The 23,008-nt window shown below is 43.2% G+C and overlaps 2 protein-coding genes across 2 annotated transcripts in view; both read right to left on the bottom strand.

Moving 5' to 3' along the window:
* Positions 1–23,008, bottom strand: part of CAMKMT (calmodulin-lysine N-methyltransferase) — a 342,431-nt gene that overhangs the window by 220,663 nt on the left and 98,760 nt on the right. The window lies entirely within an intron of this gene.
* LOC144930388 (uncharacterized) lies at positions 1,317–3,500 on the bottom strand. The gene is made up of 2 exons (XM_078851945.1): positions 2,330–3,500; positions 1,317–1,742 (listed from the first exon to the last, which is right to left on the bottom strand). The coding sequence occupies exons 1-2, from the start codon at positions 2,727–2,729 to the stop codon at positions 1,600–1,602; spliced, it is 543 nt and encodes a 180-aa protein (XP_078708071.1). The 5' UTR covers positions 2,730–3,500; the 3' UTR covers positions 1,317–1,599.

Genomic DNA, 23,008 nt, shown 5'->3' with positions numbered 1-23,008 from the left:
GCTACCTTGCATAATGACTTAGCCACTCCCAGTCTCTATTTAAGCCTAAAGTCATGCACATTGTGTAAAGAGTTGTCACTTTGGATGGGCTATCACCAGCAGGAGAGTGAATTTGTGTGGGGGGGTGGAGGGTGAGAAAACCTGGATTTGTGCTGGAAATGGCCCACCTGATGATCACTTTAGATAAGCTATTACCAGCAGGACAGTGGGGTGGGAGGAGGTATTGGTTCATATTCTCTGTGTATATATAAAGCCTGCTGCAGTTTCCACGATATGCATCTGAGGAAGTGAGCTGTAGCTCACGAAAGCTTATGCTCTAATAAATTGGTTAGTCTCTAAGGTGCCACAAGTACTCCTTTTCTTTTTACATAGCCAGACAATCCTGCTGTCAGGGTGCCAATGCCTGAGATGATGGGGCGCCCAGGATTTCCAGGTTTATGGATCTTGGATAGTAGATAGAATATCCCAGGTTGGGATTCCAGGGGTGTGTCTGTGTGGATTTGATCTTGTGCTTTTTCAGGGAGTTTCTTGAGCAAATGCTGTAGTTTCTTTTGGTAACTCTCAGTGGAATCAGAGGGTAATGGCTTCTAGAAGTGGTGTTGGAGAGCTGCCGAGCAGCCTCTTGTTCATATTCCAACCTATTCATGATGACAACAGCACCTCCTTTGTCAGCCTTTTTGATTATGATGTCAGAGTTGTTTCTGAGGCTGTGGATGGCATTGTGTTCCTCAGCGAAACCAATATTCCCACTGTTATTACTGCTTGCTGTGCTCTCCACAATATCTGTGAGAGTAAGGGGGAGACGTTTATGGCGGGATGGGAGGTTGAGGCAAATCGCCTAGCTGTGGTTACGCACAGCCAGACACCAGGGCTGTTAGAAGCGCACAGGAGGGCGCAGTGCGCATCAGAGAAGCTTTGAAAACCAGTTTCATGACGGGCCAGGGAACGGTGTGAAAGTTCTGTTTGTTTCTCCTTGATGAAACCCCCCGCCCTTTGGTTCACTCTACTTCCCTATAAGCTAACCACCCTCCCCTCCTCCCTTCGATCACCACTTGCAGAGGCAATAAAGTCATTGTTGCTTCACATTCATGCATTCTTTATTAATTCATCACACAAATAGGAGGATAATTACCAAGGTAGCCTGGGAGGGGTGGTGGAGGAGAGAAGGACAAGGACACACAGCACTTTAGACGTTTAAAACTTTAAAACTTATTGAATGCCAGCCTTCTGTTGCTTGGGCAATCCTCTGGGGTGGAGTTGCTGGGTGGCCAGAGGCCCGTCCCCCCCATCCCTCCCCCCCCCCGCGTTCTTGGGTGTTTGGGTGAGGAGGCTGTGGAACTTGGGGAGGAGGGCAGTTGGTTACATAGGGGTTGTAGCAGCAGTCTGTACTCCTGCTGCCTTTCCTGCAGCTCAACCATACGCTGGAGCATATTAGTTTGATCCTTCAGCAGCTTCAGCATTGAATCCTGCCTCCTCTCATCACGCTGCCGCCACCTTTCAGCTTCAGCCCTCTCTTCAGCCCGCCACTTACTCTCTTCAAGCCCACCACCTCTCCTCCCGATCATTTTGTGCTTTCCTGCACTCTGACATTGTCTGCCTCTATGCATTCGTCTGTGCTCTGTCAGTGTGGGAGGACAGCATGAGCTCAGAGAACATTTCATCGTGAGTGCATTTTTTTCGCCTTCTAATCTTCGCTAGCCTCTGGGAAGGAGAAGATCCTGTGATCATTGAAACACATGCAGCTGGTGGAGAGAAAAAAAAGGGACAGTGGTATTTAAAAAGACACATTTTATAAAACAGTGGCTACACTCTTTCAGGGTAAACCTTGCTGTTAACATTACATACATAGCACATGTGCTTTCGTTACAAGGTCACATTTTGCCTCCCCCCACCACGTGGCTAGCCCCTCCACCCTCTCCCCGCCCTGTGGCTAACAGCGGGGAACATTTCTGTTCAGCCACAGGCAAACAGCCCAGCAGGAACGGGCACCTCTGAATGTCCGCTTAAGAAAAGCACCCTATTTCAACCAGGTGACCATGAATGATATCACTCTCCTGAGGATAACACAGAGAGATAAAGAACGGATTTTGGTTGAATGTCAGCAAACATACACTGCAATGCTTTGTTCTACAATGATTCCCGAGTATGTGCTACTGGCCTGGAGTGGTAAAGTGTCCTACCATGGTGGATGGAATAAGGCTGCCCTCTCCAGAAACCTTTTGCAAAGGCTTTGGGAGTACATCCAGGAGAGCTGTGAATGCCAGGGCAAATTAATCATTAAACATGTTTGCTTTTAAACCACGTATAGTATTTTAAAAGGTACACTCACCAGAGGTCCCTTCTCCGCCTGGCGGGTCTGGGAGGCAGCCTTGCGTGGGTTCAGGGGGTACTGGCTCCAAGTCCAAGGTGAGAAACAGGCTGTCAGGAAAACCGGTTTCTCCACTTGCTTGCTGTGAGCGATCTACAACCTCATCATCATCATCATCTTCTTCGTCCCCAAAACCTGCTTCCGTGTTGCCTCCATCTTCATTGAAGGAGTCAAACAACACGGCTGGGGTAGTAGTGGCTGAACCCCCTAAAATGGCATGCAGCTCATCATAGAAGTGGCATGTTTGGGGCTCTGACCCGGAGTGGCCGTTCGCCTCTCTGGTTTTCTGGTAGGCTTGCCTCAGCTCCTTAAGTTTCATGTGGCACTGCTTCAGGTCCTTGTTATGGCCTCTGTCCTTCATGCCCTGGGAGGTTTTGACAAAGGTTTTGGCATTTCAAAAATTGGAACGTAGTTCTGATAGCATGGATTCCTCTCCCCATACAGCAATCAGATCCCGTACCTCCCGTTCAGTCCATGCTGGAGCTCTTCTGCGATTCTGGGACACCATCATGGTCACCTCTGCTGATGAGCTCTGCATAGTCACCTGCAGCTTGCTATGCTGGCCAAACAGGAAATTGAAATTCAAATGTTTGCGGGCCTTTTCCTGTCTACCTGGTCAGTGCATCTGAGTTGAGAGTGCTGTCCAGAGCGGTCACAATGGAGAACTATGGGATAGCTCCTGGAGGCCAATACCGTCTAATTGCGGCCACAGTACCCCAAATTCGACCCAGCAAGGCCGATTTCAGCGCTAATCCCCTTGTCGGGGGTGGAGTAAGGAAATCTATTTTAAGAGCCCTTTAAGTAGGAAAAAAGGGCTTCGTCATGTGGACGGGTGCAGGTTTAAATCGATTTAATGCTGCCAAATTCGATCTCAATGCCTAGTGTAGATCAGGGCTTAGCAATTGGCTGAACAAGAAGTAGGACTGAGTGGATTTGTAGGCTTTGTAGTTTTACGTTGTTTTGTTTTTGAGTGCAGTTATATAACAAAAAAAATCTAGATTTGTAAATTGCACTTTCACCACAAAGAGATAGCATTATGGACTTGTATGAGGTGAAATGAAAAATACTATTTCTTTTGTTTATCATTTTTACAGTGCAATTATTTATCAAAAATAATATACACTTTTATTTCAATTGCAACACAGAATAGAATATATATGAAAATGTAGAAAAACATCCACAATATTTAATACATTTTAATTGGTTGACTATTGTTTAACACTGCAATTAAAACTGTGATTAATCACAATTAATTTTTAAATTGCGATTAATTTTTTTAAGTTATTTGCATGAGTTAACAGCGATTAATTGACAGCCCTAGTCTAAATACGTCACACTTCCCAGCTCAAGTAATGACATACCTTCAGTTTTCAATTATACTGAATGGGGAAGCATCAGCTCTCCAAACTACTTTAAAAAAATCTTTAATGACAGACCAAGGAAATTTATTATCCAGTACAAGGAAGGTTTATAGAGGTAAAACATTAATTTTAAAAAAATTAAAAGAAAAATTGTGTCCCATGTTATCTGAATTGCAGATCAGGCTTCTCTATCCCCCAAATTTTCTGCCAGCTGTCACAGATTTATGGTTTGTAAGAGGTTTAAGTGTATATGCTGTGTCTGCTATGTGTGTATGTGTATATATATATATTTCTTGTTTGCAATAGATGTCAAGCTGACAGCCCTAGAGACTGAGGTTCTCTGTTTATTCACTGAACAGGTCCAGCATGATTAGGAGCAATGTACGTTGCTTGTCCCACACTAACCAACTTCAGTCCTGACATCAAAGAACCTCTGTTAGAGAGAAGTTCATTCAGTTGTCTGTTTAAGGCTGATCAAATCTTCCAATCTTTTCTATGGAGAGGGTAAAATGAGTAAAACACCTCCTCAAACGGTCATCAGTCCTGCTGCTTACCCTGGCACTGCCACTTACCTGCTTCCTCCCGCACATTCCTCCACCCCCTGCAAGGGTCGCACCCCACTTCTTTGGCAAAACTGTCCAATTTGGCATTTGTCCCGTTTGCTCTTGCCAACTGATAATCAGGTTCATGGCTTAAAAAAAGGGACATATGGTCACCCTAAGTATCATCCCTGCTCCACATCCCATGTGGCCTATTCTATGCATCCACAGCTGTGGGTTTTCTAGATACATGGCTGGGACGGGAGGAGAAAGAAACTGTGTGGTTTTATTCACTTAAAAAACTTCAGGCAAATACCTCAAGCAAGCAGAGCTTTCCACTTAATTTTAGTCCTTTTGAGGCTTTTGACTAGGGAGGTTGCAATTTGGCTCTCAGTCCTTGGACTCTCTATTATGACTGTCAACAAAGATGCCAATTAGTACAAATCATGGTGTTCTGCAAAATGCAGCACCTAATCCAATGGAAACTAATTACAGACATATGCTGAACCTTCTTTCCCAGGTGATATCAGGGTTGCACCATGGTATAGGGTCAGGCAGATTTTCCATATTCATAAACATTTGAAGGAGAAAAGGAATGTGATCTCTAGTGTTCAAAAGAGATAGAGTCCAGGGCGGAAAATTATCAGATTTATTTTTTGCCTCTATCTCATTACCAAGCAGCCTTCCTCTGATTCACTCAAATTGCGCACACACATACATGTAAAATTCAAGTTAGAATCTTCTGAAACACAAGAAATGGCAAAGCATTTCAGAATAAAGAAGAGAGAGAGAGACTACCTAGTGTTTATTGGAAATTCTGTAGTAGGATACTTTAAGTTGCAAATCTATTAAATTATGCACACCTACAACTCTCATTATGGTGCAGCTCCATGGTATTCACTCTCTTCCCCACAATTTAATGGACACTGCTAAATCCGAACTCAGCAGGGCTGGCGTTCTGGTTGCAGGTGCATCCCAAGCAAAAAGCAGGACAGCATTCATCTTCAAATCTGAGGGGATTTTCTAATGGAAAAATTACACTGACCTAGCTAACTGTCTTCTGCAGGTTCTCGCTGCAAAGTAAACACTCCTCTGTGAAGTGAGTGGGGACAGCTGTTTGTGAAGGCCGTCACAGCACAACTCTGGAAGCAGTTATGTCAACATGTATATTGTGCATCCGGACCTCAGTATGACTTCCCTTTCTCTGCACAAGTGTTCCAAGATCTTTGGGATAGGAAGGCCTCACCACTTGCTCATTCTAATGGGAGAGGGAACATGCTGCTGCCTGGAATCTACAAGTAACGCCGTGAATTGAAACTCAGTGTGTTTCCTGTCACCCATGCACTCAAGTCAAATAAAGGATGATTTAGCACTAAGGCGATTTATCCCCTACACCCTTGCCTCATATATTTGCTACAACACAAAGCACTAATGGACAGGAAGCAGAAATGTCAGAAACACATACTCCACTTCTCTACAGTCACTCAGTAACAGCAATATAGGCAGATACATTATATAAACAACCTTATTAAAACCAAGTAGCATTCAAAACAGCAGACCTAACTAAAAAAAGACAATACATTGCCTATATTCCAGGAGATGGGAGGCAGGCACCATGGGGGAAGCAGGAAGACAGCAAACCAGGGTTATTGGGTTATGGGGCATAGCAAGAAAGTTTACACCAAAGCAAAGAGAGATTTGGGAAAGTGATTACTCAAGGTGGGTAGAATGTACTATGGGCAGCAGGAAGGAAGAGAGAAAGCAGGACATTACAGAGATGTAAGAGTTGGGGACAGACATTACTGGAGGAGAGTGGAAAAGACATCAGTTGGCATAATGTGGTGAGTGAGATGAACGTCATCAGGGAAAAAAGTAGTGTAAAAGTTAGGAATTACTTGAAGTAGTAACAGGGGGCTCTGAGATATCAAAGACTGGGTGACGGAAGTACGAAAATGAGATGAGTCTGGGCAGAATTTTATAGATTCATAGATTTTTAAGGCCAGAAAGAACCATTGTGATCCTGTAGCCTGACCTCCTGAATAACACAGGCTATGAAATTTCACCCAGAAAAACGTGGAATGGAGAAAATTATTCTTCTCTGCTGTGTTTGCAAAGGATAGGAACATGACACTGAGGGAGGAGAGGAACTTGGATGTGGAGCTGAGGAAATATGGCTTATGGGTATGGGGAGGAGCTGGTGATCAGAATGGTGGGACTGATGAAGCTAAGCAGGAAGTTGAGGAGGTGTCCATGCCTGGGACAGCTGGCTAGGGGAGGAAGTTGCCAAGCAATACAGGAAGTACTGCTATGAAACACACCACAGAATTATTAGTCAGCACTTAACAGCCTACCCTCAAGGGAGGTGGAGGTGGTAGGTAGTCACAGGGAGGAGGTGACCCCACCATCTTCTCACCTGTATGAAATTGTCCCTCATCCTGCCCGTAGGGCCTCCCTACTGCTGGTCTTTAGAGCTGCTAATAGGATTCTTTTCCCCTCATCTCAACAGGGGAGGGGCCAGACTGAGGCTGATTTTCTCTCAATGGTAGGGAGTGGATGGAAAACATTCTTCTTCCAATTGCCCACAAAAGCCACAAAAACCAGGAGTTGGCCAGTCCAGATTAGTATTTTCCACTTACCTCCCCAAAGCAGAGGGACACTGCACAAGAAGAAAGATGCCAAGACATCTCAGTGCTCCCCGTTCCAGTGGGTTGAACAGGAGCACAGTGTTTACTTAATGCTCTCCCTACAAGCTGCCAAAAGAAGACCTGAGCAGGCATCACCTCCTGTTCACACAGGCAAAGTGAGGGGCCAGAACCTTATTCGCTGTCCAATCCAAGAGCCAACTCAGACATGACTGTAGGTGATGAAAGGGGAGTTACAGATGGGAGCATGCCCTGCATTTCCAGGTATCTACCACCAAACATGGGTGATTTCACAGGTACATTTCCTCACACCTCTCTTAGTTTGCCATTGGCTCACACTCAGAGTCATCTTGAAGGTCTTCAAAAGCTGCAATCTTCGAAGCTACTGCAAAATAGCGGGTCTGTGATTCTAGAAGTAAAGCCTGTATATAACCCCCACTAGGTTAGGAAGAAAGATTGTATATTTCAAACTTAGACATTGGCCAGATGCGTTATTTATTAATGGCTAACTTTTAACATAAAGTAATTTACTCTGAAGTGGGTGTACGTCTGGGGCTTTTACAAAATTCAGCCACCAGAAAGTATATAGTAAAACTGATGGGAAAAATGTTTGCTCTATGAAGTCCATGATACAAATTTATTTAAACCAAACTGAAATCCACTCTGTATACTGAAGACAACAAAAATTATGCCACTAGCTGAATTTCATTGCCAAGCTGTCAACTTGAATTTTTTCTGTTTAAAAATAGCTGTTCGTTACATTCACTAATGGGCTGTCAAAGCACCACAGCACTGAACCTATATCATACACAGAAGCAATTGGGCAATGTGCATTATTATGTTTAGATTACTAGCATTTTTTACAAGACCCCTGGGCTAATTTTAAATGAGATGGTTGACTTGAACTAAATCAAAACCAATTTTATTTTACTTTAAAGTTAGTACATATTTTCTATGCGTGCCTGACTAATTCTGGCCTTAATGGAAGGTAAAACAAAAAAAGTATTGAACACACATATAGCATATTTATCTCTCTGTGTTTGCTTTCACAAATATATTTATTCTAAGTAATATGTAACTGAATGACAAAACTAAAGTCACCAACCTAGACAATATTTCCAATAGTATGAACCAGCATTGTTTTCCCTATGAACACATAATAATGTTAACTAGAAAAATCATGCCTGAAGCATATATGCACTGATATTTTAGCATAGTTAATCGATTAGACATCTTTTAAACTAAGAAATGTATAATCTGTCTTAACAATTCACCATATAATTTAGTATATTATGAAAAAGGTGCCTAAAACCTGCAATGAGGCATCCTTACACATCCTGATATCATAAACCCAAAGGAATGCCAGAATGACTTAAGGATATCAAAGAACTGTAGCTACCAAAACAATCACAGATGACTTGCAAATATAGCTAATGAATTCTATGGCCAGCTTATTGACTTTTCTGTTTGCACATATCTTTATTTTCATTAACAGCAATGGCTGATGCAGAACTAGAGAGAGAGAGAGAGAGAGAGAGAGAGAGAGAGAGGTTATAGTCTTGTATATATAGTTAAAAATCTTCCTCTTATGGAAAAATATCTACAATCCTATGTAGGATAGATAACATCACTGACATAAGTACGTGGCTGCTGGCAATGTTGGAGTTTAGGGTCTGTCAGTATCTTCAATATAAGATTTTATTTCCACGGGCTTGTAACTTGGCTATAAAGCATTTGCTCGAGGCTGAAGTTCAGCATGAAAGGTCTCAGCACATGGGAAATTTTTTTAATCATTTTGTTAAAATTATGTGACTGTATAAATGAAGAAGTTTCCGTGCTGGGAAAATGTCAACACCCAGAAGATAAGAATAGGCAAAAGACATACAGATGTTCTAAAAATTTGCACACAAAACCAGTAGGCAAAAAAGTCAGTGCAAAAGCTTGGATTACACTAACACCAGAAGCATGAGTTAAAAATTAAGACTTTGGACCTGAATCTGGTATCACCTACATTTGTGTACATTAGGAGTAACTCCAATGAAGTCAACAGAGTTACCCAATTACAAATGGCTCTGTGTCTTCACCCCTGCCCATTGTGGCTGGTTATAGCCACACCACTAAAATAACCTATTCTGCGACACCCTGTTCAAAGGGGTGTCCTGAGGAGCTCAGTCTTTATTGAATTCTCTTTTTTTCCCTAATTGAATTAAGCCAAATCTTTCATTTTATTTTGTGAAGCTTTCTTTCTATGGAATTTTTAAATATGAATCTGTCTTTTGCACTATTCTAGGTAGTGCTCCTCCGTGCCAGTGGTTTTAATACTAAAATCTGAAATGGAAGGAAATGTCAAAGAAGATATATACTGTACTTAGAACACAGAATGATGAAAAAGCTTCTTAAAATGTAGAATTTATTCATTTTTAACATTTTCTTTGGTAACAAACTTTACATGAACAGAAAGCTTGCAGAAGGTGTCAGTACTGGGGACTGAAGCTTTCTCTCCACAGAGCAGTCACATCACTGGTATTATTCTTCAAACCAGAACTAGGGGCATCCTCTCTAGGGTGAGAGGGATAGTTCAGTCTCCATACTTCCTGGCCTCTCTGCCGAGCTATCTCCCTGTCACCACTGATTTCCTGAGAAAACTACAATGCACTGCAAAAAGAAAAGGAGTACTTGTGGCACCTTAGAGACTAACCAATTTATTTGAGCATGAGCTTTCGTGAGCTACAGCTCACTTCATCGGATGCATTGTAGCTCACGAAAGCTCATGCTCAAATAAATTGGTTAGTCTCTAAGGTGCCACAAGTACTCCTTTTCTTTTTGCAAAGACAGACTAACACGGCTGTTACTCTGAAACCTACAATGCATTGGTGATCTTCCAGAAAACACCATCTGACACAAAACATTATAACACCTCCAGAGAGGCAGCTATGATCTATTGTGTCAAAATCCCCATGCAACTGTATGCATAGAGGGTGTCTCAAAGTGCAGAGAGGCCTTTGCCTTGTGATGCTCCTGAAAGTATTATCTAAGCACCTCAGCAAGAGGAGGCTCAGCAATAAAGTGGAAACTACAAGAACTGGCTTTTTTGTTACCCTTGTTTTTTTAAATACTGCCATTAAAAATATATAATGCTTTCACTGTCATTAATTCACTATGCTGAGTAAAGCAGGGAGCTGAGAAAAGCTACAAGATGGATGGAAAAATAATAGAGAAACATACAACCATAAGAATGCCATGCTATAATAACAGATAAAGATAATTCTAGGTGCTGCAGCTTTTTATGTACTTTTTCTACCATACACAAGGCAAAACACAGGAAACAGAAAAATGGATGCAAGTGTCCATAAAACACCTCTGAAGACAGAATAGACTTTTCTCCCAAGTAGTCTTCAGATTATGAAGGTAAGTGATGTCTAATGCTGTCATACCCTAGAGTGTAAGCATCCTTGAGTGCCTGATAAGGATAGGGCTTTCTGATGGATTAGCTAGGTATGTTGTGCCTTGATAGAATGAAAAGATAAAATGATAGATTGTAGAAGGTGTGCCAGTGACAGCATCAAGTGGGAAGGATTACTATAAATATGGCTGCACACAAAAAGCATTTACACACATATATGTTTGCAGACCACTAAGTGAGAAAAAATATTCTTTTTAAAAGGAATTGTTTGGTTATTTTGAACATTTAGGAGCACAGTGAATATAATCTATCTTTAAAGTCTCCCTTACCCCATCACTTAATTAAATTGTATATTTATTTATTGAGGGGACATTTTTTGTATGTACTAAAAGTGTGTTACCAACTAGTAATTGCTTGGTGTTTTTTTAATTTTGGCGGTGTAGCTGAGCGATATAATGAGAAACCAACTACTTTTAAATACGGCCAATTTCCCTCCCCAGGACCCCTTGGAGACTGTTAAAAATTGATTGGATACACACAACACGATTTAGTTTGAGATCCAGCCCATTTACTTGCCTTAATATTTTCTGTTATTACATATAACTCATACCAAAACAGCAGTATTTTGTTCCTTGGGGCATCCTGACCACTAGTGAAAATACGGTGAACTCAGCTGTTCTCACAGTATTTTCAATGAACTATCTCAGGATCAGCTTGAAGCTGGTCCTATAATATTTCAAATGACAACTAGCAGGAAATAAGAACAGAACAGGAGACAAATCAGTTTAGAGGAGATGGAAAGAAATGGTGGAAGGGAAAAAAAAAAGGGACAAAGAAGAGCGGGAATAAAGTGGAGGAACCAGAAACTGAACTATGAATGAGAAATTGAGAAGAATAAGGCAGGGTTAGAAAAAAAAATACTTAAATGGAAAGTGGGAAGAAGAAGCGAGAGGGAAAAATATTAGGAAAAAGCTAAAGAGGTAAGAGTGAAACTGAGAAGTGAGAGTTACTCCACTGAAATAATTTCTTCCCTCTTTAAATTAGTGGAGAGCAAAAGAAAAATGATCAGGGAGGGCGGGTTTTTTGTACTCCTATAAAAATGTATTGGTTTGACTTCAATGGAAACATCTTGTAGACCACTAATCAATCAGTGGACTATCTGTAGCCTATTCCTGAGGTCCCAACTCACTAAAAATGCAATTAGGATTGCACTAGACATTGTACCTGCCCTGAAGTCATTACCACAGATAATTGCAAAGATCTGTGCAATAAAATCTTATTTTTAGGTTCTAATACACTAGAATGTCTGGAAAATGAGCTCCTAGATAGATCTATAGCTGCAATGGAATATAACACATTTGAAGCCCATGCCACAATGTTAAACAATGGATATTATCACAATTCTGTGCTGCTCTACACATTCAAAGCATCTCCACAGAATGTGAGAGTTTGAGAACCAAAGTCAAAATATTTCAAAGTTTTCAGACTGTAAATCACAACAGCACACGTGCAACCTCCCCTCCCCGCCCCCCACACAAACCACAAACCACACTTCACAAACAACAATATTAAGACCATCTCCCCCTCTAACTACCATGGCATCTCCCGTCTCCTCTGTCCCTCCAATTACCTTGAGCATTCCTACTGTTTTTGCTTTTTTAGCAGCTGCTCTCTCTGACAAATCCCCTCCAATCTGACTCGCTAGTGAAACAGCATTTACTGAGGTACTACTGATCATCTCTTTCTCACATCAAAGGGACTTTTCCCTATGCTTTCTCATCTTGATCACTTTCCTGCCTTTGACACCATGGGTCACCCTCTTCTCTATCACTCCTCTCCCCAGGCTTCCATGAATCCATACCATCATACTTCCTCATCTACATTCCTTCACTTCTCATTACTTCATTAGGTCTTTTGGATGACTCTCATGCTCTCCCCCCTCTTCCTTTCTGTCAGCATCCTTTAAGATCCTCTCCTATTCTCCTATATTCTCCCCCTTGTGTGACCTCATCTGCAACCCCATATCTCTCTCTTCATCCCTAAACTCTGACCCACTCTTGATTCTCATATCTCCTTCTCTGACTCGCAGCTTCTGTCTCAAATGCAATATGTCAAAAAATTAACTTAGCTTTCCTCCCCCAATTTTTATCCTTTGTCACCCTACTCTCCCACCATCAACAAACCTACATTTCTCCCAGACACTCCAGACTACAACCTCGTTGTCGGCTTTGATTCCTCTCTCTCCTCCTCCCACCTCCATCTAGGCTCACTTTAAGACTTTTCCAATAGATAAAACCCTGGTCTATAGGTTGCTCATTTCTCATCTTGACTGCTGCAACCTCCACCTCTCTCTCCTGTTTCTACATGTGACCTGTTTCCCCCTCTAGTCTAATCATTTTCTCCTGCTGTTCCTATCATATTATGCTCCTCTGAAGTCTCTTTGCTAGATTTCTTCATCAAATTCTAACTTACCTTCAAGGCTCTGCACAAATCTGCCCCCTTCTACATCTCTTCTTCCATTTCCCATTATTCCCCATCCACTAGTGTACACTCTGCTCCCCTTTTTCTGTTACATACTTTCAGCTTCACTTCTATTTTTCATGTCATCTTCACAATTGGAACAGCTTCACTGCCCTTCTTCAGATCCCTCCTTAAAAAGGACTACTTTTTTAAACTAGCTCTCCAACACTGATTATCTGGCAGATGCAATAATAATTTGAAAACAGATCCTTCCTTCCTCATCTGCCAAGATCAAAACCTACATCTCTTTTGCATTCCTTCACCACAACAGAACCAGAGGAGTAGATAGTATATAGTGGTACACAGGAAAATCCTCCCCACTTCCCCAAGGGAAAACAACGTCACTAACCCCTGCAAGGAAAGGCATATATACTATTATTTGAGTTGAATAGGCTGAGTTAAGGACGCAAGCCTGTGTCCATAATTCACAATTCCCCTACTTTGCTCAGCTTATCTCACATCCTAAGCATTGGGGATGAGGGTGTATTCGCTAATATTTTAATATAACCTCAACTTGCGGAGAAAATTCATAATAGCTAAAATGTATGACTTTCATTTCTAAGTTTCTGCAACAGGTGGGTCACCATTTTTAGTGATATACACACAAAAATATTGTTTTGAAAAAAAATTCATTATTACAAATTATATAAAACAATTTAGTTTAATTATTTCAGTTTTTTAATTAAATATTGATATTCCACAATAAAACTGCAACAGAGACAGAAGGATGAATTAATAGAGAATAATGATGGGAAATATGATGACAGACATCCTGTTTATTATAGTTATAGGAGATTTCCACAAATATTTATCTCCCATTTTAATTACAATATTGCTTCTTTAAATACACATAAAAAGGATATAAATTAATTCCATATTTGATCCTATCTCTGATTATTTCCTGTTAATCTGAGAAGAGGGGGTTGCCAAGTGTAGCGGAGGACTGCATTTGCTTACCAATTGTAAAATAAGTTTTAAAAGTTCTGTGACTTCTAAAATAAGCCCAGATCCCATAAAAGAGATCCTTCCATTGGGTGTCTCATTCAATGGCAAAGCACACAGCTGAACTGGTGGTAGCAACACCGATAAATGTTTAGGAAAAAATCCTGCTGGAGAAAGATCATAAAGTGCAATCTAACTTAAATTAGTGGGGATACTCACATGAGTAATAGATGCAGAATCACTTTTCTGTAAAATAAATGCAAATGAAATGAATGCTCTATTTTCAAGTTACTTTCAGAACTAATAAAAAAAATCACACCTATACAAGATATATTTTCTAGAACCTAAATGGTTTGTCTTTGAAAAATATAGTAATGTAATCTTGTACCGTTTTTAAGAAGGCTCCAAATTCAAGAGTGCATGCATACATTTACATATGTTTGACTTATGTGTCCATCACCAGATGCACATATACATACAATAGGATGTTCACAATTTTGAAAATTTAGGCTGAAAGATTTCACTTCTACTTCATTGCTGTAATTATCAACAGGAAATATTTTTTTTTAAACTAAGCCTTCAACAGAACTTTAATTCTCGGGCTATTTTTATTTTATCAGTCACAGCTGAACATACACACTGAATTTTCAGTTCTCTCACCTCAAACACTTTGACTGGATACTTTCTGAAGAATTTCATCTGGTCAAGGAGCACCTGCCAGCTCAAAAATTATTAATAAAGCTATGTTTCAGAGTAACAGCCGTGTTAGTCTGTATTCGCAAAAAGAAAATGAGTACTTGTGGCACCTTAGAGACTAACCAATTTATTAGTTCATTATTAATAAATTGGTTAGTCTCTAAGGTGCCACAAGTACTCCTTTTCTTTTTAATAAAGCTATATTTCTAAACTATTAAGATTAAGGAGTAAAACTCAGAGGTTAAACAACAATCATAAAACAAATTAACTTTCCCTATCCCTTCCACACAAAAAAAAAAGAGTTAAAGCTACTGTAGCATTCCTTTAATTACTTGCAAATTTAATAGACACACTCATACACATGATAATATTTTGTGTGCATAGTACTCAAAAAATGGAGCAAACATTTCTACAGAACAAAAGAAATATATTTCATGTGAGAAGTAAACTACTTCCAAAGGTAAAAGGTATGTTACTGAGGCCCACATTAGTAAATCTCTTAAAGATACAGCAGTTTTTAAATTTGCAAAGTTACCCATATTTAAATATTTACTTTGTATATGCTCTCAAAGTAAATATGAAAGTAATGGGTGAGGAGGTAAAATATAGCTCAAAAAGCAGGAAGTTATAACTGAGACACTTTTGGTCATTACAAATATCTTGATTCAAGTTCTCCCTCTCTCTCCTCACATTAAGATTTCTAGTTTGTTGATGAACCAACCGTGTTTGGCATAATTAACACTAAGATCTTCAGAACTCAATGACTGAAAATAATTGCTTCTCTCTTTTCTTTCCTGAATACACTGAAGCCCAACCTAAAGATTTAGAGCTGACTGGACAAATATAAAGGATGTCAGAAACAGTGACCGCTGACATGCCATTCAAGGCACATGGAAGAGAGTTCAGGCTTGAATGCCTCTAAACCACTCATTGGTAAGATCAGCTATCAGTGAGACACAGTGTAAGTCAGCACAATTCACTGAGCCTGCTATGACCTTAAAATCATTGCTCCTGGGGCATGTTCATCCACCAATTAGTTTATATGCTCACTGGAAATCCATTGCTCAGTAAATGCACTGGTCTCTCATTCCACAGTGTTGATGAAGTGTGTGTGATGGCTTTCTCTTCACAACTTGACCCCTAAAGCTGACCCATCGGGAACAGAAATATTCATGCCACTTGAGCACATCCTTGGTTATCTCAGATTTTGATATTTTCTTTAAAAACTACCATCACTCACATTTTTCTCTTAACTTTAAATGCTAGGCAGTTGATGAAGTGAACAGAGTTTCAATTTTTTAAAACACACACCCCTTTTGTGGATATGACTTTATATATGTGTGTGTGTGTGTGTGTGTATATGACATATACACACACACACACACACGTCATATACACATATATAAGGCATAGCTACAAAAGTTTTAGAAGCATTGAGTGATATAAAGATTTGTTCTTTAAAAATAAAATATTGTCCTGTCTGGAATACAGTTTTTAAGCTTTAATATCTGCATTTTCATCCCCCATAGGTTTATCTTGCCAGGAGTAGCAAGATGATTTAAAAAATTAGGCAGTTGGGCTCTTGTATTCATTTGATTCAACAAGAATCAGGCACCAAACAGAAGATTAATTACATATATTCTAAATGCATTTACAATAATTATGTATATCATGTGCCTTTTTCTGTATAGAATGCCCTCTATCTATACCAGCTTTCCAAGCTATGACCCTCTGAAAACAGGAAGTGAACTAAAAAACAGTTACCACCTTTTTGTAACTGATGTTCTTCGAGATGTGTTGCTCATGTCCATTCCATTGCAGGTGTGTTCGCGCCCACATGTGCGGTCATTGGAGATTTTTGCCTTAGCAGTATCTGTAGGGCCAGCTGTGTGACCCCCTTGAGTGCCGTGCTCATGTGCTGGTATATCAGGTGCTGCCGGCTGTACGCCCTCTCAGTTCCTTGTTGCCGACTTCTCCGACAGAGGTGCAGGAGGGTGGGTAATGGAATAGAATGGACATGAGCAACACATCTCAAAGAACAATAGTTACCAAAAGGCGGGTAACTGTTTTTAATTCATTGAGTGCTTGCTCATGTCGATTCCATTCTCTTGGATTGGAACCTATGCCAGGAAGGTAGAGGATGACACCTGTGCCCCTGTCAAGTGAGCCCTCACAATTGCCGGTTGGTCTCATAACAGTAGCCAGGAACAGCTGCATTGACTTACGGAACAGCTTTGTTCTATCTATGTAGAAAGCCAGCACCCTCCTGATGTCCAGAGTGTATAGCCTCCGCTCCTCATCCGATGCATGAGGCTTAGGACAGAAGACAGGTAAAAATATATCCTGGCCAGTATGAAACTGGGTCACGACCTTGGACAAAAACACTGGGTGCAGAAAAGGGGTGGCTACTGACAGGTCCAACAACATGCCGAACCAGTGATGACAGGGCCACATAGTGACCATGAGGATAACTCTCACTGTGTCCAGCTTGACTTTCATAGGACCCTGTGGATCAGTGGTACTGGCAGAAAGGCATACATGAGGGATGAGGAAGGCATCTGAAAGGGAACTTCTGTCCAGACCCTGGATAGAGCAAAACCAGTGGCACTTCCTGTTCTGCTTGGACATGAACAGGTCCACCTGGGGAGTTCCCCACCTTTGGAAAATTACATCAACCACCTCTGGATGGAGGGACCACTCGTGGAGAGATGAGAAGGTCCTGCTGAGGCGATCTGCTAGGACGTTCTTGGAGCCAGTAGATGGGCGGTGATCAGATGAATGGTATGCCGCACGAAGAAGTCCCCAGGGCTGAGCGCTTCCTGATAAAGGGCTGAGGATCTGGCCCCTCCCTTCCTGTTGATGTAATACATCACGGCAGTATTGTCCATCAGGACCTGCACCACCTTGCCTCTCAGGTATGGCAAGAATGCCTGGCAGGCCAGGCGAACCATTCTGAGTTCCCGGGCGTTGATATGAAGGACTAGATCGCCCTGTAGCCAGCGGCCCTGGGTGGTGAGCTCACCCAGGTGGTTTCCCCAGCCCAGATCCAAGGCATTGGAGACCAGAGTCAGTGACGGGGATGCGAAAGGAACCCCCTGCAGCACCGACTTAGGGTCCAGCCACCAATTCAGGGACGAAATGACATGGCTCGGTATCGATACCACTTGGTCCAGGGAGTGTCTGTTAGGGATATAGACCGAGGCCAGCCATGCCTGCAGAGGCTGCAGATGAAGTTTAGCGTGGCTGACCATGTATGTGCGTGCGGCCGTGTGCCCCTCCAGACGTAGGCAACTGTGGGCTGTAGTGAGCGGATGGTCTCTTAAATGGCTGATGAGGTCCACCATGGCCCCAAACAGTGCTTCTGGAAATGGCCCCGAAGAACTCTATGCATTGAACTGGCGTTAACATGGACTTTTCTGTGTTTATCAACAGGACCAGGTTGCGGTAGTTGGAGCACACCAGGTCGAGGCTTCTCTGTGCCTGGTCCGGAGACCTGCCTTTGATGAGCCAGTCATCAAGTTACGGAAATAGGTGGTCCCCCCTGACATCTGAGGTAAGCAGCGTCATGCACTTTGTGAACATCCTCGGGGCTGAAGAGAGGCCAAAGGCTAGCACCATGAACTGGAAATGGCACTCTATCACGACAAAACAGAGGAAGCACCTGTGACCCAGGAATATAGAAATATGGAAGTGAGCGTCTTTTAAGTTGAGCATGGTGTACCAGTCTCCTGGATCCAGGGAGGGGATGACGGAGGCCAGGGAGACCATGCGAAATTTCAACTTCTTGAGAGACTTGTTGAGGCGGCACAGGTCCAGGATGGGTCTGGGGCCACCTTTTGCTTTTGGGATTAGGAAGTATCAGGAGGAGAACCCCTTTTCTTTCATATCCTGAGGAATCTCCTCCATGGCCCCCAGACTCAGAAGGCTGTCAACATCCTGAATGAGGAGTTGCTCATGAGAAGGGTCCCTGAAGAGGGACGGGGAAAAGGGGTGGGTGGGATGGCCAAAAATTGCCAGGTAAGCCCCGAGCTATTAAGTCCAGGACCCAACGGTCTGACATAATTCACAACCAGGCAAAGTGGTAGGGAAAAACGCAGCTGGGGAAAGATAGCAGCAGATCCAGGGAAATGGCTGGGGCATCGTTCTCAAGTGTGCTATCAAAACAGGCACTTCTGCCCTGCCATGTTTGGCCTGGCTAGGCTGTGCAAGTGAGCGGGAGGCAGAAGGATGGCAATGACCAAATGCACTGTCCCTGTCCCTTCTTCTGGCAGGTTCAGGATGAGGCTACCATGAACTTGGCAGCGGGGGCGGCCAGAACAGCTTCTGCACTAACTGTGGCGTGTGAATGCCCAGCGAACGGAGGGTAACTTTGGTGTCCTTCATCCCGTTCAGCCTTGCCTCACACTGATCGGAAAACAGACCGTTCCCGTCAAAAGGAAGGTCTTGAATGGCGTGCTGCATCTCCTGAGAGAGCCCAGCGGTTTGAAGCCAGGAACTGCACCTCATTACTACCGTGGATACCACCACCCTGGCCGCCAAGTCCACCACATCCCATGCCATCTATAGGGCGCAGCAGGCCACCAACATGCCCTCCTGCACCAGGGTGACGAATTCCTGAGCCTGGTCTTGCAGGAGGGATGCCTTAAATTTATGGAGAGTGTCCCATAAATTGAAGTTATAACGGCCCAAGAGGGCCTGGTGGTTTGCCACCCAAAACTGTACACTTGCAGTGGAATAAATTTTTCTTCCAAACAAGTCCTGCCACTTGGCCTCCTTATTTTTGGGAGTGGAACCGGATTGCCCTTGCTTCTCCTTTAAATTGGCCGTGGAGACCACTAGCGAGCCGTGGGGCGGGTGGGTATAAAGATATTAAAAATTTTTGGCCATGATAAAGTACTTTTTCTCAGCCCGTCTTGAGGTGGAAGGGATGAAGGAGGGAGTCTGCAAATGCCCTTGGCAATTTTGAAGACCCCTTCATGCACCGGTCATGCAATATGGGTAGGGGTTGAGGCTGTCAGGATGTTTAATAGAGTATCCTCCTGTTCAGCCATCTCTTCCACTTGTAGACCCAGGTTTTCGGCCACCTGCCAGAGTAAAGCCTGGTGGTCCTTAAAGTTATCAGACAGGCTGGTGCTGGAGGGTACCGTGACCACCCCATCAGGGCTGTATCGGGGGGGGGGGGAAGGGGGAGCTGTTCCTTCTCCTCCGCTGGAGAGGATGGTTTGGGAGTAGGCACAGCCTCTTGGGACTCGGCCAACGGGTGTGCTTCCAGTACCAGGCCCAGTGCCGATAGCCACTGTCCTGTGGCAGCGGCCGACAAAAGTACCGAAGGGGGCATCGTCATGACTAGAACCCCGCAAGCATTCCAACATGGCCACTGAGCAGGCCACTGCCCCAGCTGCCACTGCCCTGCTGCTGCCAATGCTGGCTCAGATGCCCAATCTCTCCACTGAAATAGAGGTGACAGGCTGAAAAGGCCCTCGGTTCCAGAGGAGCCCCCTTCCGGAGACCACAGAGGGGCTGTCGAGGCCTGGATCTGTCTAGAGACCACTGACACCGGAGACCGATCTCCTGCCCAAGGGGACCAGTACCAACAATGCAGCGAGTGGGTCCGGTGCCAAGGAGATTGGAGGTGGGAATGAGATTGTTCCCATAGTGTCAGTGACCGGGATTGGTGTCAGGACGACGACCATCAGAACGGCGATCAGTGTCAGTAATAGGGAAACCAGTGCCTCCCTCTTGAGTATTGCCATCCTTACTTCTGAGCTGCTGCCTATAGAGCTGGGTCCTCAGTCAGCAGCCACCGGTATCCAGTTTTGAAGGCAACACAGTAGTAAGGGTGGCAATACCGCGATGCCCCTAAAATAACCTTGTGACCCCCCTGCAACTCCTTTTTGGTTCAGGACCCCCAATTTGAGAAACGCTGGTCTCCCCCATGAAATCTGTATAGTATCGGGTAAAAGCACACAAAAGACCAGATTTCACAGCAGGAGACCAGATTTCATGGTCCGTGATGTGTTTTTCATGGCTGTGAATTTGGTAGGGCCCTAATCATCACTATACCTTTTTCCATGCCACCATTTGACCTGAAACACTCTTCCTCTTCTTGTTCATCAAGCAAGCTCTCTCTTCTCATTTATATCCTTCATGAAAATTCACCATTTATCTTCCTTCTTTTATATATTAGAAAAAAATTTACTAATTCACCAAGATGTACCTTAACTGAGTAACCACAATATTTAAACACAGATAAACAGGATGACCCTAGTATTAGACTAGTTAGCCTGACATAATTCCTGGGCAGAATCATAGAAAGGCTGATAAAACTTGCAGTCAGCAACTAATTAAAAGTTGGTAGAATAATTAGTTCCAATCCAATATTTATGGAAAATAGGTCTTGTCTAACAAACTTGATACCATTTTTTGTTGAGAGTACAAGTCTGGTTGATGAAAGGTATGTAAATTGTCACTTAGACTTCTGCAAATCTTAGTAACAATTCCATTTTGATTTAAAATGTTATCACTATACAAAAAATCAAGGTACAGCATATTAAAATTGGCTAATAGATCTTAAAAAGCTATTGAAAATGGGGAATAATCGTCTTATGAGGGCGTTTCTAATAGGATCCCACCAGGATCTGTGCTTGCCCAAATATCTTTATCAATGATCAGGAAGAAAATATAAAATTATTACTGGCAAAGCTAATAGATTACACAGAAATTGGAGGAGAGATAAATAATGATAAACGTCAGGTCAGTTATACAGAGCGATAGTGATAGTTTAGTGAACTGGATGCATTTGAATAATGTGTTTTAATAGAACCAAATGTAAGGTCATACATCCAAGAACAAAGACATGCAGGATGGGAGACTGTATTCTGGAAACTGGTGACTCTGCAAAATACATAGGGGTACTGGTAGATAACTACTGAACATAAGCTTCCAATGTGATGCTGTGGCGAAGGGTATGTCTACTTTATGAAATTAGGTCGAATTTATAGAAGTCAGTTTTTTAGAAATCGGTTTTATATATTCGAGTGTGTGTGTCCCCACAGAAAATGCTCTAAGTGCATTAAGTGCATTAACTCGGCGGAGTGCTTCCACAGTACCAAGGCAAGCGTCGACTTCCGGAGTGTTGCACTGTGGGTAGCTATCCCACAGTTCCCGCCGTCTCCGCTGCCCATTGGAATTCTGGGTTGAGATCCCAATGCCTGATGGGACTAAAACATTGTCGCGGGTGGTTCTGGGTACATATCGTCAGGCCCCCGTTCCCTCCCTCCCTCCGTGAAAGCAGCAGCAGACCATTGTTTCGCGCCTTTTTTCTTGAGTTACCTGTGCAGACACCATACCCCGGCAAGCATGGAGCCCGCTCAGGTAACCGTCACCGTACGTCTCCTGGGTGCTGGCAGACATGGTACTGCATTGCTACACAGCAGCATCAACCCATTGCCTTGTGGCAGCAGACGGTACAGTAGGACTGGTAGCCGTCATTGTCATGTCCGAGGTGCTCCTGGTCAGACATGGGCGCAGGGACTAAATTTGGAGTGACTTGACCAGGTCATTCTCTTTCGTCCTGCAGTCAGTCCTATTGAACCATCTTATGGTGAGCAGGCAGGCGATTTTATGTGCGGACGCCATACCAAGGCAAGCATGGAGGCCACTCAGCTCACTTTGGCAATTAGGAGCACATTAAACACCACACGCATTATTCAGCAGTATATGCAGCACCAGAACCCGGCAGAGCGATACCGGGTGAGGAGGCGATGTCAGCGCGGTCACGTGAGTGATCAGGACATGGGGACACAGATTTCTCTCAAAGCATGGGCACTGCCAATGCATGCATCATGGTGCTAATGGGGCAGGTTCATGTGGTGGATCGCCGATTCTGGGTTCGGGAAACAAGCACAGACTGGTGGGACCGTATAGTGTTGCAGATCTTGGACGATTCCCAGTGGCTGCGAAACTTTCGCATGTGTAAGAGCACTTTCATGGAACTTTGTGACTTGCTTTCCCCTGCCCTGAAGCGCATAAATACCAAGATGAGAGCAGCCCTCACAGTTGAGAAGCAAGCGGCGATAGCCCTGTGGAAGCTTGCAACGCCAGACAGCTACCAGTCAGTTGGGAATCAATTTGGAGTGGGCAAATCTACTGCGGGGGCTTCTGTGATGCAAGTAGCCAATGCAACCAAAGATCTGCTGATATCAAGGGTAGTGACCCTGGGAAATGTGCAGGTCATAGTGGATGGCTTTGCTGCAATGGGATTCCCTAACTGTGGTGGGGCCATAGACGGAACCCATATCCCTATCTTGGCACCGGAGCACCAAGCCGGCGAGTACATAAACCGTAAGGGGTACTTTTCAATAGTGCTGCAAGCTCTGGTGGATCACAAGGGACGTTTCACCAACATCAACGTGGGATGACTGGAAAAGGTACATGACGCTTACATCTTCAGGAACTCTGGTCTGTTTCAAAAGCTGCAGGAAGGGACTTTATTTCCAGAACAGAAAATAACTGTTGGGGATGTTGAAATGCCTATA

The sequence above is a fragment of the Lepidochelys kempii genome, chromosome 3, assembly GCF_965140285.1.
Source record: "Lepidochelys kempii isolate rLepKem1 chromosome 3, rLepKem1.hap1, whole genome shotgun sequence".
Taxonomy (NCBI): Eukaryota; Metazoa; Chordata; order Testudines; family Cheloniidae; genus Lepidochelys; species Lepidochelys kempii.
The sequence above is the reverse complement of the archived record's forward strand: the minus strand, read 5'-3'. Positions and strand labels throughout refer to the sequence as shown.